Source organism: Ctenopharyngodon idella, chromosome 7, assembly GCF_019924925.1.
Source record: "Ctenopharyngodon idella isolate HZGC_01 chromosome 7, HZGC01, whole genome shotgun sequence".
In the NCBI taxonomy this organism is placed as follows: domain Eukaryota; kingdom Metazoa; phylum Chordata; class Actinopteri; order Cypriniformes; family Xenocyprididae; genus Ctenopharyngodon; species Ctenopharyngodon idella.
The window spans coordinates 17,137,295-17,156,090 of NC_067226.1; the positions used below are offsets into that span (position 1 = coordinate 17,137,295).

Here is an 18,796-nt window from a genome sequence, read left to right on the forward strand (position 1 = left end):
CCTTTAGCAGTAAATTGTGTGTAATGTTGCAAGGCAGGATACAGTATATTCCCCAGATGTCACACGTGCCCCTGACGTATGATGGAGCAGATGTCTTACTGAGCCCAAATGGTGCACAAAGAACATGCCACACGCACAGAGACTTACACAGGCACTTGAACACACACTCGCATAAACATACAACCAGCGATAGTGTTCACGTTTCAAAAAATATATATGCGTAATAGGCCTGTATCGATTGATCTGAATTATAGATTTAGCATTTCATAATTTATTAGCATAATATTTGTCCTAATATGTTTTTTTTATTATTATTTTTGAGTAAAAATAAATTAAGATTTTATCAGAATTTTCATAAGCAGGCGCCCAAGATGGGGTGGAGAAAAGCAGATCACTCTAATTGTACTCTAATTTTGGGTACGGAATATCATTCCTTCCAGTTAAAGGAACTGAAAATGATCATTTGCATCAAGGACGTTTCCTTATTGAATCACACCAAGCCTCTGTTATCCTGCTCAGAGGATAAGCACTTATTGGGTTAAAAGCTCATCTTGTATGATGCCTTTTGAATATGTGCTTCAAACACTCTTGTGTAAAAGAACAAAAGATGGCCCTCTTCCCCTTTCTTTTTTTTTCACCCTCTCCCCTGCCCTTCGCTATATGTCCCTTTGTATATTTGTTTCTTGTCAATATAGTATTGAGTTTATGTTTGCAATTCTTTATTTAGGAATCTGTGCAGTGGGTCTGCAGATCTTCCATTCTTTTTCTGGAATGGCGCCCTCCAAATAATGATAAATTACTTGAGCACTATGCCATTTGCTAATTATATCCATGATTTACTACAGAGCCAGACTTAAATCATTCAATTCAGTCTTGCGTAACAATGCAACATTTTTTCTGGGTTAAAAAATGTTTTCCATGTGTATAATCTAAGCGTTTATAGCCGCACACACACACACACACATTGACAAACATGCTTTTATTTTCATTTTCCCATATCTCTCGAAACTCCCTCCCTCACTGTCTTTTTTCCACCTCGCACAACATCATTTCATTCCTAAAACATTACAGGGTCTCAAAAATCAAGCCTTGCATTTAGTTTATTGCTTATTGATCTTATAAATCTAGCTTTCATTCCAAGCCTATTCTAATTGTTGTCAGAAAGTATTTTATATCGATATTGATTGGATCATGCAAATGCAATTTAGGCTCTTTCTCTTGTTAAATGCTGCTCCCTTTTTGCTTTTAACAAGAATTCTTGTACATTTGCATGTGTTTCTAAACTGCCTGCATGCCTTCTTTTACAGTACATTTCATGCTGGTTAGCATTTTGTAATCCACAGTGTGAGGCTGCCTTATGAGGAATGCTCATGTGCACCACATATGGTGTGTTTATATCATTTAGACTATCTTCACTCTCAAATGAGGGCCTTTTATTAGGTGCATTTTGGACTGAGGGGTCACAGTTGTCCTCCGGGGGGAATGAAGAGCTTCTGTAGGGCTTGATTTATCCTTACAGTGATAAACTGCAAATAGAGAATGTCCACGGAAAAGCTCAACCACCAAGGTAGAGACTTGACAGCAGACAAGGCCAGAAGAGAGACAGAAAGTGAGAGAGCGAGAAAGAAAGACAGCAGCAACCAGCAGCACCACAAGCCTGCAGTTCCCCATGTGAACAGAGATAACATCCAGACAGTTTTGTTGTCAGTTGAAAATATGATCTCTGTAGTGGACTGAAGGCACCATATGGTGATATGTTTTTTATGGCGCTGACGTGAGTGATGGCTCACTCCTAGGAGCTGGATTGAGCTGGATCGACCCGTATTGAAACTCCTCCCTCCTCTCAAAAAGGCTGATGGACTGTTTACTAAGTGATAAATGTGGTCGAATGCTGCAGAATGTGAGATTTAGAGAGGCTTGATGTAATCCCTGACATGATTCCTGTCAAATATTTACATGTTGTTTTTCATTTTGCTCTTCTTCTGACAGGTGGAACAAGCCCAGGGTTCCTGCTGAGCTTGTTGGCACCTATATTATTGTTGCTGTACTGACATCAGCTCCTGTCTGTCTTTGTTTCTTTCTATCACTCTCACTGTAGGTGAAAAGCCCTACAGGTGCCCTCATTGTGACTATGCAGGCACTCAGTCAGCTTCTCTGAAGTACCACCTGGAGCGCCATCACCGTGAGCGACAGAATGGAAGCGGCCCCTCAGCCAACCACCCTCCATCTTCTGAACACAAAGATGACCACGGCAAGAACAGCAGCGGCAGTGGGGTCTTTGCTCGTCCCGATGTCCTTCGTGGGGTGTTTAAAGGCATGATGCCCTCTGGTCTTGACTTCAGAGGGGGTCAAATGCTCCCACACCAGTGGGCTCCACCAGGAATGCTCTCACCCAGAGACAGAGACCGTGAAAGGGAACGTGATCGCCATGGACCAGGGCCAGAGCCCACCACAGAGAACATAAAGAGTCCTGAGGGACCAGCCTCTGCAGGGGACAGTCCTGCTAGCTTCTCTGACCTGGGCCGGGCCTACCAGAGTATGGTGGGAAATGGAGTCAACTTCCAGGGCTCCCTGCAAGCTTTTATGGACAGCTTTGTCCTCAACTCCATGAAGAAGGAGAAAGAGATGAGAGAAACTCAGCTGCATGGTCAGCACTTTAGCCAGGAGAGTGCCGAGGCCAAGAACAAAAGAGCCAGTGAGGCCAACCAGGAAGAGAATCCCACCAATGATGTCAAGCCAGCTGAGGGTGGACGCTCACAGTATGAGCCTCTGGATTTGTCTGTTAGACCTGAAGCAGGGTCCCTCCCTGGAGCCTCTATCACCATCCAGGACAATGTCGCCTGGCATGGCTGCCTCTTCTGCTCTTTCACAACTGCCTCTGTGGAGCTGATGGCCCTCCATCTCCAAGCCAACCACCTTGGTAAAGGCAAGTGTGGCCCAGGCAAAGATACTAAGGAGCACCTCCTGGGAGAGCCTTCCCATGCTGGCAAATCTACTGGCTTGGCTCCTCCACCACCAGGCCTTCTTCATCACCATGAGGGAGCCCCGTCCAGGGACAGAGAGAATGAGTCTGGGGATCTGAAGGGACAAGCAGGCTGGTCCAACCATCTGGAGCAGCCCCCGCATGGAGCCTCCATTGGAGCATTCTCCAGTGACTTCTACAAGCCCTTTGGTCCTGTGTATGATGGCTCTGCTAGAGGGCCTGTTGGATTCCTGGACCAGCAGCAAATTCAGCCCAATGATATGGGTGGTCAAGGCCCTTTGGACGACCTATCCGACAAGGCATCTTGCAGCGAGATAGAGGCATCTGAGGAACATGGTGGCCAGTCTGAAGAAGATGAAATGAGTCGTGACAAATCGTTACCCAACCCCACTGTTACAGAGAGGCATATGCATTCAGATAATGAAGAGGAGCCCGGAGAAGAAGAGGAGATGGAGATGGGTGATGCTGAGGAGGAGGATCGTGGATCCATGCAAATGCTTCCCGAATCTCCATTGTCAGCGAAGGACATCCAAAGGTGCAAGCTAACAATGGGCCCCCAAAGCTCTGGGCTTTCTCCCCCTCATCCTTCAACCCCTGAGAAGCAGTGGCAGCAGACAGGCCTTGGTCTTCTGTCCTCAAGCGGTGGTCCTCCTGGCCTGATAAAGCCTGATCAGGCCCACCTGGAGCACCAGATGAACATGCTATCTGTCCTGCGGGCCTACAGTTCAGAGAACCTCGCAGCCTTCAATGGAGGCCTTGGCGGCGGCTCCAATGGAACAGGCAGTGGCACCAGCAGCATGAAAAGAAATGACCCCTCTGGTGAGTATGACAGCATAAACTTCTTTTTTAGTGTCAAAAATCAATGAACAATGACTTTCAAAATGACTCACTGTTATACATACACCCTCTCTGGCAAGTAAACACATGATATACACCACATTATGAGCAGCACATCACTACAGAATCTACTATTTCTTATTTGTGAACCAATTACACATTTGTTCAATGTCTCCCTCATTGGTCAGAAACACACCAATACAGAAACTCTCTAAAGGAGAAAGATTTGCTTTTGAGTGATTTCAACCTTATTTCGGGCAAGTTTAGAGACCATCAGGATGACAAAGTAAGATATTAATCTTTATTATATTGTCATTTTACAAGAGCTCCAGTACCACCCTCTCTCCTTCCCTCCTCTTTCTGGGAATAAGGGTTTCTGCTTTGAAGCAGACCAGGAGCTGATGGTCCCTGTGTCATCTCTAGCACACAGAACTTAACTATCTTAGCTTTCATAAAGGCCTCTCCCAAAAGCCCATTACTTTATAAGAGCCCGAGATCTATGGCCTTGTGAAAAATGATCTGCCAGCTTTCATGATTCTGCTAAGGTTACTGGTGCTCCTTGAGACTACTGTGGTTCACACTGCCCTTTCTGTAAATTTGGTGATAAAAAGAAAAAGAAAGTAACCGTGAATGAAAAAAAGAGAGTAAATCTCCAAGAATTACATTTGTAGTTTGGTTTGGGCAGCTGTAGTAGAAAGTAAGTGTGTGCCACAGCCTTTAGACATCTTTTTTTAAAGGGTATGTCTTACAGTTGAAAGATTACTTTTGCTGAAGTAAACAGTCAGGTAATAAAATGTGTCCTCCATTTTTCTTTTGCTTTTAATATATTATTCATTAAGCAGATGCTAATTTTCAGTTGAGATAGACATTCTTAGTTTGGTGCTTTACATTGGTGTTATTACTTGTACTCTGCAAACACAGAGGAGCAAGGCAGACTTTATTTTTTTGCTCCCAGTAAAACAATCTTACTGCAAATAGGTGTAGGATTACAAAGGGTGGTTTAAACTAGTACTGCAAGTATTTTAAACAGACATGTTTTATTAAGCTGCTTCATTCTCACAAATCTTAATACTTATTGCTCCTTTAATTTGGAATGATCTAGCTGTTCATTTAAGAAGTTAATTTGTGTTGTGCTTGATAAGTAACCACAAACACTGATTTGGATGACACAAAATCAGTGTAGGTGTCAATACAAGTTACACAAAATCAGTATAGGTGTCAATACAAGTTATTTTTTAGTAGTAATTTTATTAGGTTATTTTTTCATATATATATATATAACTATGTGACATTTGGACATCTGTTTCACTATAATATTGACCACAAGTGAGTCAACCACTAACACTCACGTCAGCTGAACTAGTCGACAATGTGAGTCAGTTTTGTGGAGGGAAAAAAAGGCTAAATCTCTAGTCAAAGAGATGAACAAATATTTGTGAAGCTGTTAAAGAATTAAGCATCTTCCAACCGTGATAGTTTGAAGTAACAAACTAAAAGAAGACCATAGTGTTTAGTTTTTAGTTTTTGCATCATCTATCAAACAAGAGAATCATACAATAGAGAGAAAAGTGAAGTCTCAAGGCTGGCATGTGTTTCATATTCCCCCTTCAAAATGGTTTACATTAACAATTAATGGTGCTTTTGACCTTTCAATTATGGAAAATATGTCTGTCATGGAGGAACCTGTTGCATTTTTAATATTAGAGGAGGTCATTCACTTGGCTGAAAATGAATGCTATTTTTTGTCATCGCAGTGAATGTATCGTATTGTAATATCCTTCTTTAATCAAAGACATTTGAAAAGTGCCCTTGTGACGTCCCCTTCTCCTGCTGCTGTGAAGAGGGACTGACCTTTAGAGATAAGGCTTTGTCTTGAGAACAAAAGTTTTTTGTTTTGCATTTTTAAAGCATGACTCCATCAGTTTGTCGCTGGTGGATGTTGACGGCCAGCCGAGCGCCTCTGTAAACGCTGTGACAGTGTGTGGGCATGTTTGAGTAATACATACAGTAAAAGCATTGAATGACCATGAGGAGAACTCAACAGACAGTTTATTCATCCTTTTCTGAAGGGAATGTGTTAGTATTACCACTGTTTTCCTATGAGGAAAACTGCTTATGGATCATACGTAAAAATGCTGAAAGTTTTCTGTGATCGGCAGGTTTAGGGGCAGGGCTAGTGGTAGGGATAGAATATACAGTACAATTTGTACAGTATAAAAAAGACTTGTCCACCTGATGAAGGCACTCTACTAAACTGTAATCTGTTTTGTGTTGTTTGTATCCTTTAAAAAAATACAAGATGCATGTAGTTGATAAGAATCAATTGATAAGAGTTCATAAGAATAATAATAATTGATGAGGTTTTTTTTTGTTTGTTTGTTTGTTTGTTTTTTTCATTCACACCAACTCCTCAGTATATGGATGGTCACAATTTAGACCTCACCAATGTTATGCATATAACACACCATACAGGTGGAACTTTCTGATTTTGACTCTTTTGTGCTTTTGTCTCTTGTACAAAATTGGCTGAAACACATTCTGCATGATTCCTTGGGGCTGGGCATAGATTAAGCAAAAATCCCTCTGAAAATTTAATTCAGGGCAAAATATGATTATCTGAAATGGCTTGGCATTAGGTTTGTATGCAAATAATGCATAAATCATTAATATTTAGAAATCTCAGCTGAATATGGTATGCCATGACATCTGGGATGGAATGAGTGAGAGTCATTTTAAAGTGACACCCTCATTATTATACCACTTTTATAAGACACACAAACACATTTACTCTCTCTTGCGTGTCAAGTATCTTACATGTATATTAACCCGTTCCCATATATAAACCAATGCACGTTTTACTTCAAACACAACAAATACCTGAAAATACTATTTTTTATCTGTTTATCTATTTTTAAACCTGAAGCCAGGAAGAAATCTCACTTTAGCATTCAGAGAGTTCATTTGCAGTCAATCAAAATAAATAAATAAATAAATAAAAATCGCACATATTAATCATGAGGTATACCTGCAATTTAGTGCCGAGTTCTATCAGACACCTCAGACTGTGTGTAGTCTACTGGATTAGCTTTGTATTGTTCACATTGCTTAATGGCCTTGTTCCATTGTGCAAGGCATCCATTGTGTAAGTGTATCATATAATCAATACTAGGTCTGTTAGTGGCATATCTTCATCTATACATTGCACATGTCTGGAGCATTGTGTTCTTTGTCTGTCTTTCTTTTGCTCCTCTTTGTCTTCCCCTTAATTTAACAACGTATCATCACAAGCTACGCATGTTATAATAACCACACATCAGTCCCGGTTATCTGGAGCACCTGTGCGAATTGTTGTTAAGGCCAGCAGACAGTGAGAACGTAACCTTCAACATTTTTTAAATGTTTGCTGGTGCGCTATAAGAATCTAAACGTGTCACCGGAAAAAGTGCTTTCATTTATTGTGAAGCACCACTTAGAGCAAAGAAAAAAAGGTAGAATGAGAGAAATGAGATTATTAGTGTCCTTTTCATCTGCCACCATCACTCTCTCCGAGCTCTTCGCACACTCTCTGCCCTCACCCCGTTTTGTTTTTGTTGTTGTTTTCATTGTCGTGGTCGTCGTAGCTTGCAGTGTAAACAGTTATCTTGATTCACCCGCCCTGTCTCCATTAGCCGTCATGAAAAATGGCCACATTTAGATTTCTCACAGGAGCAGTTGTGAGCGCACGCTCGTGGTACGGAGCGCAGTTACTCGGCCTGTCCAAAGTGTGTGAGTTTTCATGTCTAACCCTGCTTAATAGTATGAAGTGTGTGTCTGTGCGAGTGTCTGAGGCCCTAGACACTGCACAGGAGCACAGTTTTCAGATGTTTACTGCTAAGAGCTGTCCAGCCACCACCCACAATCCAGTTTTGCCACACAGACAAGAAATTCCTCAAGCGACAATTGCGTAGTAGGCAGAGAAAGAGAGATGGACAGAAAAAAAGGGAAAGAGGATGTACGTATAGAGAGATCAGACTTGAAGGACTGATGAAAGAGGGGGCTGCTCACCCCAACCATCCTAGTTCATAAGGCCATGACACCCCCTGGTGGAAAAGCAGTGAACCCTGTCCCCATTCACTCCAAACCACTCAGTGAGAATGACAGATGATTGGAGATGGAAAAAGATAGAAGGAAACAGAGAGAAATAGTGCCTGGGTGTTTAAAGCGAGTGAATAACTCTCTGTAGAAAGACAGAAAAGAGATGTATGCTTAGGTGGATTGGTTTATATCTTTCCTTTTCTTCTTCTTCTATTCAAATCCTTTTGGGTTTATCAATTTACGTGTCCTTCTTTAATATGTAACAGCAGACTTACAAACTCTGAACCGAATAAAAAAGGCTTTAGAAACGATGCAGTTAAAGATGATTTGTGAATGTGGGAATTCCCGGTACTTTTACTTCTTTTCATTTTAGCGCCTGTCTGCTAGCCTGTGTTTGTGTGTGTGTGTGTTAGCATGTATCTTGACCAGCAGACAGGAGTGGGTAGTTAAATGTAAATGGTGTTTAGTCACCAGTGGCCAATTATTACTGTCAGGAGGGTGTAGGATCAGATTCTCTCTTGGGTGGGTCTTGACCTTAGTCTGGTATGGGTCAGAGAGAGTGCACTACTTCCTGTCTTCCTGTCAGCCTTAAGTTCATCTCTCCCCCTCGCTAACTTCTTCTAACTTTAAATGTCTTTATCTCTCACTCTTTATCGTTTTCATTCCATCTCTCTTCAGTGAGTGTGGTAATAAAGCGCTCATGTGAGTGTGTGTTGTTCTCTTACCAGGTTCTATTATGATAATTAAAAACATATGGTGCCTGCAATGCGCACAGTGAACCCACAGATGTATAGAAACAGACGCGTGACTTGTGACTTTTTCTTCGTATCGAGGAACATGATGATACGTCCATGTAAGTAACAATTAGTATGGAGTAGACCTTTCTTGCTCATTGTAAAATTCCTTTGCTCTTAATTCCCAGAAGATTTTCATCACATTATATATCAGTGTACATCAAATACCATATTGCAGTGTTTGTCAATGGGTTTTGCTTCAGGATTTTCCATTGGACAACAAGTGACAATCAAAAGTGTTTATCTGTCTAGAAAAAAAAAAGAACTAATATCTGCAAAATTAAATATTTAATTACAATGGTTATTATTTTAAAAAATATATATATTTAATGATATTATAGATATAATTATACATCTGTTCCAAAAAATGACAAACAATAAAATAAATATCAATTGTATAATATATATATATATATATATATATATATATATGAATGATTATGATTTTATAATAAAATCACTAAATTGCTAGATTTATAAACTAGATTTATATTTTACTTATACTTTACATATATATATATATATATTTTTTTTTTTTTTTTTTTTTTAACTAGTGGGTGCAGGACACTATAGTTCATTTATGTAAGTGAGGATAGCAAAATAAAGTAAACTGTGACATATTATACCCAAAAATTCTTCATACAGTGAACTACCAGTAAAATTGATAAAAAATTAGAATCAAAAATTATTCAGACACTTTGACCTGACCATGTTTTGCTTAAATGTTATCTGAGATAATTAAGATACTTTTTTTCTGACAGTTTAACCCTGAGATCTTGTCATATTTTATTACCATTTTTTTAAACTATAATGAAAAAACTGTATTAATGAATGAAATGTTCAAGGTGTCTGAATAAATGTTGGTTTGACTGTGTGTTTGTGTCTGTGTATATATATATATATATATATATATATACACACACACACACACACACACACACAATTTAATCCACACACAAACGCACTACTGCATGCCACCTCAATGACATGCTCATTTACCACATAGCAATTACTACTAAGTAATTATTGCAGTCTCCTAATTTACGGACAACTAAAACTATTACAGGCACCGAGCGAGAACGAGAGAGAATATAACACAGAACAGACAAAACAATTTCCTTTTTTCGCTTGCTATTTGCCCCTGACTTTCATCTCTCTTTTGGTAAAAAGAGATCTCCACATTCGAAAAGCAGCGCTGGGATGAAACTTGGTAATTGCCAGTAATGCTGTCCTCATCAGGTGGCTAATTAACAGTAATATGGCTCGTGTTAGTCTGCTAGCATCCACGCAGACCCTGAATTCGGGCGACCGCGGAGAGGCGGGAGAATGCGTCACACTCTGATGATGCGCACGGCCCAAGGGTCAACCGGTCCGTGTTTTATATACGCATAATCCCTCCCCTGGGAACTCAGAGGCCCTCCATAGTCTTTAGCTCTTTACCATCAGAACCAGAGAACTTGTGATGAACCAGGATGGTGCATACGACTGATTTGTAAAAGACTCCGAGACGAATCCTTCATCTCTGACAGATGATGTTTAACCTGTCTCCAGGAGTTTAAATGCTGTCAGCCTCCGAGCGCACTGTTGTGGTACATTTAAGAGCTGTCAAACAGTCTTATTACAGAGTAAAGGTAGACTCTTGACATGACACATCAGACTGTGTCTCTGAGCCTTGTCCCACGCTTCTCCATCTCAGAGCACACTGCCGGAGGGAAGCGCTCTCACAATGAAAGACTGCTCGCTCTCTTTCGCTCTCTCCTTGGAAGTCTCTGAGGTGACAGACAGTGTTGGTGCATCTCCACTCTTTCCATTGTGCGGAGTGTGATGAAGGCTCGTCGGGTAAAGGCGAGGTGCTATTTCACATGTTCAATATTACCATTTTAACTTCAACCTAGGTGAATTAGCGCCTTGTCACTCAGCAACGCAAATTCTGGTTTCAAAGAGCAATTAATTGTAAAAGCTGTTGTCAAGCCCACTGGATGGTACCTGTTGCTCTCCACCAGCAGCTGTGCAATCTCTAAAAATATTTTTCCCTACGCTAATTTACTCTGATATCAACTTTGGCGGTGCTGAAAGCTTTTGAAAGGCCTAGTAATTTCGCTCTCTTTCACTCCTGTCTCGTACCTTGCTGACGTACAGTACAGTAGACTTCGTCGTTTCCAGCGGAGAGAAAAAGAGCAAGTGGTCGCTGAATAAAGGATCGGGTTCCAGTATGACAACAAAGGCAGAGAAATATTCAATGCTAATGACAGCAAAACAATTATGCTATTCATAATATTAGACTGAAAGAAAGATCTTGTTAGAGGAAACCTTGGGAGAGGAAAATATGAAGTGTTCTCACTGGCGCAGTAATCACGGCATGCTTCCATTATTTTTATTCCCCCGTAGCCCACTATAGTTTGCATTTAATGACAGAAACCCTTAAGCTAATACTTAATAGATTTGCTCCTAGACCCGATGTTTTTTTTTTTTTTTCCTCCCCCCTTACCTCATATATTTGATCTTATTTCTTTGTTTTTGTTTTGTTTAGTTTCTCAGACTTTGTTCAATTCGAGGTATTCCTCATAGCTGTGCTGCTTGCGTTCCCCAGGTGCCCTTAGATGTGACGATCTGCTCTCAGAGGGATTGTACCGGCAGAACAACACTTCCTGCCTGTGCAGGGGCACACCTCACACACACAGTATAATGATCATGCTTACACACAGCGTATGACATACACTCCAAACATAATGAGAGAATATGCCCCGACTCCAACTGGCAGGCGCAGGAGTTAAAAAAAGAAAAAAAGCACAAGTATGTCAACTTTTATTTGCTCCTTTATTCCACATCAATGGCAAACAACGCGCTAAAGTTAATAAAACAAATACAGAAAACACAGTCTGGCTGAGGCAGAGGCAACAGGGGTGTGTTTTGAGAGGTCGTGTAGCAATTACAGACGAATCTGTCGGAATCCGCGTACTTCCACGTTCGAGTTGCTGCGCGAAAAGAAGAGCCGGTCCAATAAGCCACATTTGATTTAGACTTCAAATAAACAGGGTGGAAGCAAAGTTCCTGCAAATAGAAAGAGTGGAGGAGCGACATAAAAGAAAAGCATTGCATGAGAAATAAGCCCACATTATACCATTAGCTGTTAAAAAATGCACTTAATTCCTCTGTAGAGATGGAAATAAATCGCACGAGCTCGAGCATTGTTCCATGCAAATCCCATCGAATGGATTTAAGATGGCGTATTGTTTATTAGGGAAATATGGGGGGAGGTAGGAGAGCTGCTGTTCTAATTGCAGTAATTTAATCAGGATTAGAAAGGTTACCTGGATGAGGCAGCAGCGCAAGGACACCGCTGCATGTGGAAAGTAAAAATGCATATTTTGCGGTGTTGATGTTGTCTTTTACGTTAGAGAATTTACGCTGGAGTTTGCGCTGGCACTCTTCTGTGGATAAATAAACAGAATGTTCTATTGTTTCCCTTCCTCCCCCTTCATCTCTCTGTGTGTGTGTTACTCTCTCTCTCCCAAGCCTTGCTAAATAGGAAGCAAAGAGAATCCATTTTAATCAGATTAATAACTTGGTTGATCACATATAACCTAATTTTCATTCAGTGCTGCCCTTGTCCGCTGAGTCATATACGGAATGACCTTTGTGTCGCAACGGCGACCATAAAGCACAGTAAGTGCCATTGTGCTATCAGAAAAAAGCTGAAGATGTTTTACATCACCACAAAATTTCATGTGTCATTTTTGCTACAAATGCGATGCCCCTTCCACAAAAGGCCACCTTCCAATTGAGGGCCATTAGGTCGGGACTCGAGTTTCCTAGGGCCTGGGAGATGGGAACAACTTTCCTCCTGCATTCACAGTAATATGAATCGTCCTTTTAAAACAGATATGGTTACATATTAGTTTTGAAAGGTACAGTAACTGCCTCAGCTTTAGCTGTCTGCAACAGTAGGCCTTTTGTGTCCGCAAGAACTCAATAAGTGGCCTGTGATTCCATTTTAGCTCTCGCTCGCACACTATAACACTGCCTGCGTGGAGAATATTGCGATTCGAGCGTGTTCGAGGCTGAATGATGGCTGATGACAGTTACGTGGCAAAGTCTGAAATCAAGCTCACCTTTTGCCTGCTTCTGTTTGTTCTCGAGTGGTGTTTCTGTTACTTTCAGAAGTTATTTTCTATTCCTTCATCAAGATAAATCTCAGCCTTGATTTACTGGTATGATTAGCAGTTTCAAAGGAAATCTGCTGAGATTTAATTATACAGAGAAAGAAAAAAAAATGGGAGAGAGAGAGAGAGCGAAAAAGTCACGGACACACACACACACACATGCATAGGCTTTCAGTCACACAGCTCCACACACACAAACAGGAAATATGAATGAAATATTTATGAAGTGGGCTAACGACTGCATGCACCCATATGTTTCAGCCTAACAGCAGTTTACAGGCAGTTCTAATGTGATGAGTTTCCACTGAAGCAAAGAACACTGATTTACAAATTATATAGAACACAAAGAGGAAAGACAATGATAATAATTATTCATATTAATACATTTTATTAAACATTTTGCTCCAGCAGTTTTGAAAACAATTCTTGCATTTATCCTTGATAACCGCCATTATTCTTTCTTTTGATTAGTGAACGAAATTTCCTGCATTTATGTAACAAGTTCTTTGTTTCTTTGCACTTCCTTTTGAAAAACTTGTTTTGTTGTTTAATTATCAGTTCTGGAGTTGCACACCACTAGAGGATGAATTCTCGGCATGATTCATTGGGCAGCAATTCTTGTAAAATCAGGCCTAGCGTGCCTGTTTCCAGAAAATGTAAGAACTTTATGGGTTATAGGTTTTATGAAAGCCAGCATGCAAAAAAAAAGGGAGGGGGGGGGGATTAATCTGAGGATTAACACCATACTTTAAGATAAATCTTTTTTAATATGAAACCTCATCCCCACTTATTCCGGCCAATCATTCTTTTTGCATACTTTAGATTACATATTGTGTCTTTCTTCTGCATTGAGTTTAAGAACACAGCTTTTTTTTTTTTTTTTGACAATCTCCGCTCCACAAATGCATTCTTCATGCTGTAAAACTCAGAACAATGGATGAGCACATAGCTGTGCACATTAATGCTTCTGTAAATGAAAAGACAGAGAGAGAGGGAGAACAGATAAGTGGAGCTTGGCTGCCCCCTCCCATCCATGTCATCCCTCTATCTATGTATCCTTCCCCCATGGAAAAAATAAGGGATAAAAAAAACAACAATAAAAAGCTAACCAAATCTCTACTCCTCATCGTTAAATCCTCGCTGATCAGAATGCGCCAGACCCTAACCGACAAACATCATAGTCTGTCTCCAATCCCTAATTGACTGCACAAGGATTGGTCACACTTTTTAAGTAGCGTTTCGTAATGGATTTCCATGTTGGTTGCGCTTTTAACTGGCACTGCAAATGGAAGGCAAAATGTCTCTTTATTATCAAAAACAACAGTCCTTTCTCTCTCCTCGCTCTCCTTTTTTTTCGGTTAAGATGATATCAGCCACTTCCCTGTTTGTATTTTTTTTATTTATTTTTTTTTTTTTTGCAAGGTCAACCCAGGCTGACAGTTGACAAACGATCTCAAGATGGCCACATCATCTGTCCTGTAATTTTTTGGGGGAGAAAACGATAAGATGAATGCCATGTATCATGTTTTTTTCCCTCTCTTTCCCTCACTCGATTTTACGCTCAAATCTCTTATCGGCTTACGAAAAGGACTGGTAAGCAGGTGAAACAGCGATTTTGTTCATGCTTGAAAGTTGTCGCCGCTCTCGCACAGGCCCGAGACCAGTTCAAATCTCTCCGATCTGGACTTATCCTGTTTCTGCATCTTGGCACGGTGCAGGGATTCAGTATTATAGACAAGCTGGTCATCAGATGGGAGTTGGGTTTATTTCTGTGTCTCTTTCCTCTCCCCCCCTCCGTTCCCCCTCCCCTCTCGCTGGCGTCTCATCCAAGTTATGTCTCATTTTTTTATACTGGACAGCTCCGACAGAATGCCCGAGAACTCGATGTCCTTGAGAACAGAACAACTTTTCAGTCTAATACTTTGATTGATTTTTTTTTTCCCCTGTTGTTGTTGTTCTCTTGCTTTTCTCTGACCGTCTTCTTCATTTTTCTCTTCCCGAGATCATTATTCGTATTTATGCCAAAATCGTTAGGGAGCGGGGGGGTGAGAGGCTTCAACTTCAACAATGACGGCCACTTTGACAAAACACAGAGTATGTTTTTAATTACCTGGATTTTTTAATGTTGTTGTCATCTCACAGAAAATACTGCTCTTGTTCTGATGTTCCTATTATGTTCTCATTTGAATGCCTGCTCTCTGCAGGAAGTCCAACCCCCCTCCCCACCCCACCCCACATCACTTCCAGCAGCCCTCCAGTGTTCACCATTTCTAGTTTTTCATTATGCCTAATTGCATTAAGAGACATATCATAGAGGAGCGAGAGAGAGGTAGAGACGAGGTGTCATCGCTTTCTAAAACACAATTAGGTAACACCTCATCAGGGGCTCTGCCTGCCTGCGGTTGACAGGTGCGTGAACGTTAGCGGCAGCGGCGTTGGTGGTGCACGGTCACTGTTCGTGCTCGACAACTGCTCGTCTCACAGATGACAGGTGCTTTTCTGAGAGCCCGATTGGCGGCACAATCGATATTCGAAAAGGTGAACCCGGTGTTTGCGTGCGTTTTAGAAGGGGGTCCTTAACGCTAATGAAGCTGTTTCATGTGTATCTTCCCTCCCTGTTTACTTCAACTTCTTCAACTGACAAAATGAAACGGCTGCTCGTTAATTTGAGAAACAACATTCAGCAACTTTTATCAAAACCGGGAGAACAGGGAGATGCTGGGAAGCAGTGGTGCAGAAGTTTTGGTGTTTTTTTTCTCCACCTTGTTCTTTTCATTTCTTTTTGTAGAAAAAACAATGTACCGCAGAAGCACAGATTGTCATTGTGAATGTGTTTTTATTTCATCTAAAACATGACGATGATGATGACCCGAATGATGATGATGATGATGATTAATGAGAGTGATGGCAATGATTACACACATACAGGAAGAGTGTTTAGCGTGTCAGCCATCTGCCTGATTAAAAACTCATCTTTATCATGGTATCCTCTCACACGGCCTGGACAGAAACAGATGAAGCAAATAGAAAGAAAAATAAATGCGAAACATGATCATGTTAAAGTTGACACCTTAAGAAGAATTATGTGCGGGGTTCATTATAAGGGTGTCCAGCCTGATGCGGCATATTTGCTCTGCGTTTTGCTCTGAATGCACTATTGGATATTGCACCTTAGAGCTGACACACGGAGACAAAGCCTAGAGAAGAAAAGTAATGATCACATATAAATATCAATATGAAAGTAAGAGTCAGTGCTAAAGAAGACGTATAGCTATTGATGTTTGAATAACGGTAGTGTCAGGCGATGAAGAAGAGAGAGGTGGTAAATAAGCAGAGAAAATATAATGCATTCGTTTTTTAGAAGGACAAAAAAAAATGAGACAGAAACAGTTAATCGAAAACACTCCAGAGGCATACGAATCAAGCTGAGGCCGAGATAAAAACATAACCGCTTTCTATGCCTTGTGAACAAAACCATAAATAAATATATAATCAGTTAGTATTATGCAGGTTTGCTCTGAGAGGCATTATCTGTCTGGCGTTGCCTTCTCAAGTAAAAGAACATTTGACAGTGCAAGTCCCTGATGAAAAAAAGGAGAGAGAAAGTTATGACTTCAAAAGTGTTTACTCACCATGTTTTTTAATTTGTCTGGGCATATGCAGTTTATTTGCATTTCAAATACGCATATTTGAAGCAGGTGGTTTAAATGCCAAGATGCGAATTGATGACAATCACCTCTACCATAAGCGTCAAGGGAGCTGTACTCGCGGCTGACATTAAAACTAAACGAACAGCAGCTAAACAAACACATCGAAATAGAACTCTGTTACCAGCCGCCCCTTGCGCACGACGCCTCCCCCCGCTCGCATCCTCTTCACCCGCACTTATATTTTAATATTCATGTACATTTAAATATCAGCGGCGTATATAGTGGTGTGCTTGAGCGGAATCAGACCGAGGAGAGAGAGAGAGAACGTAAATACCTCACATTTGGGTGCACATAAATCTATTCATCCGTGAACGGCGTCAAATGCCCCCCTCTCCTCCCCCCTTCCTGGCCGTCGGTTCCATCGCTTCCATATTCATTTTTGTAATTTACAGCAAATCCAATAGCTGTCAATCACAAATTAAAAACTCCAAATTTACAACAGGGAGGAAACAGCTGCTTCTACATTTACAGCAAGACCACTCTAAAATATTAAAGACATGTCACCCAGCTCTGTGCAGCCCTACATCTGCGGCCATCTGTTTTCTATTAAAACATTACACCAAAAAACGCTGCTATTTCCATGCTTTTAGATCAGCACAGGAAAGCGAGACTGACAGTGTAAAACCTCCTGACGTGCTTAGCTTTTATCAACAGCCCTTTCAAAAGTGTCAGAATAAAAGGCTTTGAGTGGCACCCGATGTATTTGCACAAGTCACAGACGGAGCGGAGGTCACATTTTAAGGGCCTAGTTGACGGCGAACAATGCCGGGATATCTTAAACAAGCCGATCTGCTGCTTTTCTTGCTTGGTCCTTCCTCCTGTGAAGCAAAGAGCGGGTGTTGAAAAGAAATACGTTAAACCGAGCGATTCGATGACATTTGAGGCATCGCCGTTGTGACGAGAGAGCGAGAAGGAGAGCTTTTGAAAAGCGACGCTGAAATATTCTGTTACGGTGGAGCGGAGAAGAATTACGGTCAGTGTCAAAGGTAAACAATTACAACATTCTGAGTCACTTTTTGGAGTCGGGGCAAAAGAAGATCATTGCTCCCTCTCTAATAGGTAATTTCCTTTGTCTTCAGAGCTGTATTTCACATGTTGCCTTCCACGGGGTGGTCCCCTAAAAAAAAAGAAAGAAAGAAAGAAAAGAAAGGAAGGAACGTGTGCTTGGCGCATGCATCAGAATTTCAGATGAGACGTTTTGTTCGCCATCTAGAACTGCCAACACAGAACAGTTTGTTGGTGGTATGTGGAAAGAAAGCCTGTTTGGCAGACAAAAAAGGGAAACTTTTCCATAAACTTCAGGAGTGCATGTAGAATATTATTGTCTGAAGGAAATAACACAAAAGGACATTTAATTTCAGATTGAATTCACAGTGATATCTGCCGTTCAAGTTGTTAGAATATCCGTGTTCTCCCTACGACAGAGATTCTGTGATTAACAAGCTTGCTGTTTTTTTCTCTCACCCACCATTTAAAGGAAAAAACCCAGAGCTCCCGCTGCTCCAAGCGACATCTCTCCCCTCGCCGTCGTCTCTTCCTTCCTCTCCTCCTCTTGTCGTCTATGGCAGGAGTCACAGGTGTGTGACAATAATTACACATACACTCAGAAAAATAATGTCATTTCTCTCCATTTAATAAGTTAGCAGTAAAATGCAGAGGGGGAGCGCACAGGGAGAGCAGGCTTAAATCTTATCTGATACCCGGGCCCCTAACTCAATCATATGGCTCTTAAGAACAGGACACGGGCAGCTGGGGCTCACTAATATGCATGCAATATGTGTGTAAAACGATACGCTTTAATTTTGAGCCCACTTTAAGAAGCAACAAAATCTGTTTATACGTGAGACATTTAAAAAGACGGAGGAAAAAAATAAAGCTATTTAACTCCCTCGTTCCCGCCAAGCTGTGACATCTGTTTAGTCTTTTCTTCATCCCTCTGCTCCGAACGCTCAATCCCAGGAAGACAGAGTTTTTAAAAACCCACTTTTCCTGCCTGCTGTTTATGCTAAAACTCAGCCCTTTGAATCTGCGGAAACACAAGTTAAGAAAATGATGATTGCACACGTTTATCTCTTTTCCTCTTTTTAGATGAACTTTGCTACTTTCGGATTTCACTCGCAGGCCATCAGAAAAGACAGTCAATACTATGGTTGTGAATTAAGGCCTGTTCATGCCAAGCATGATAACAACATCTAAGGTTTTAATAATAATTATAATTGTATGAGAATAGGGAAG

The 18,796-nt window shown here is 41.0% G+C and overlaps 1 protein-coding gene across 7 annotated transcripts in view; it reads left to right on the forward strand.

Annotated features, from left to right (window-relative positions):
- The window catches only part of znf536 (zinc finger protein 536), a 191,804-nt gene that overhangs the window by 130,477 nt on the left and 42,531 nt on the right, over nt 1-18,796 (forward strand). For 5 of the 7 annotated variants that reach the window (XM_051900001.1, XM_051900003.1, XM_051900006.1 and 2 more), the window contains one exon: nt 2,099-3,802. In XM_051900001.1, coding sequence (XP_051755961.1) covers nt 2,099-3,802 — 1,704 coding nt within the window. Of the gene's footprint in view, nt 1-2,098; nt 3,803-18,038; nt 18,139-18,796 lie in introns of all 7 variants that reach the window. The other 2 variants (XR_007930876.1, XM_051900005.1) reach the window with 1 other exon arrangement.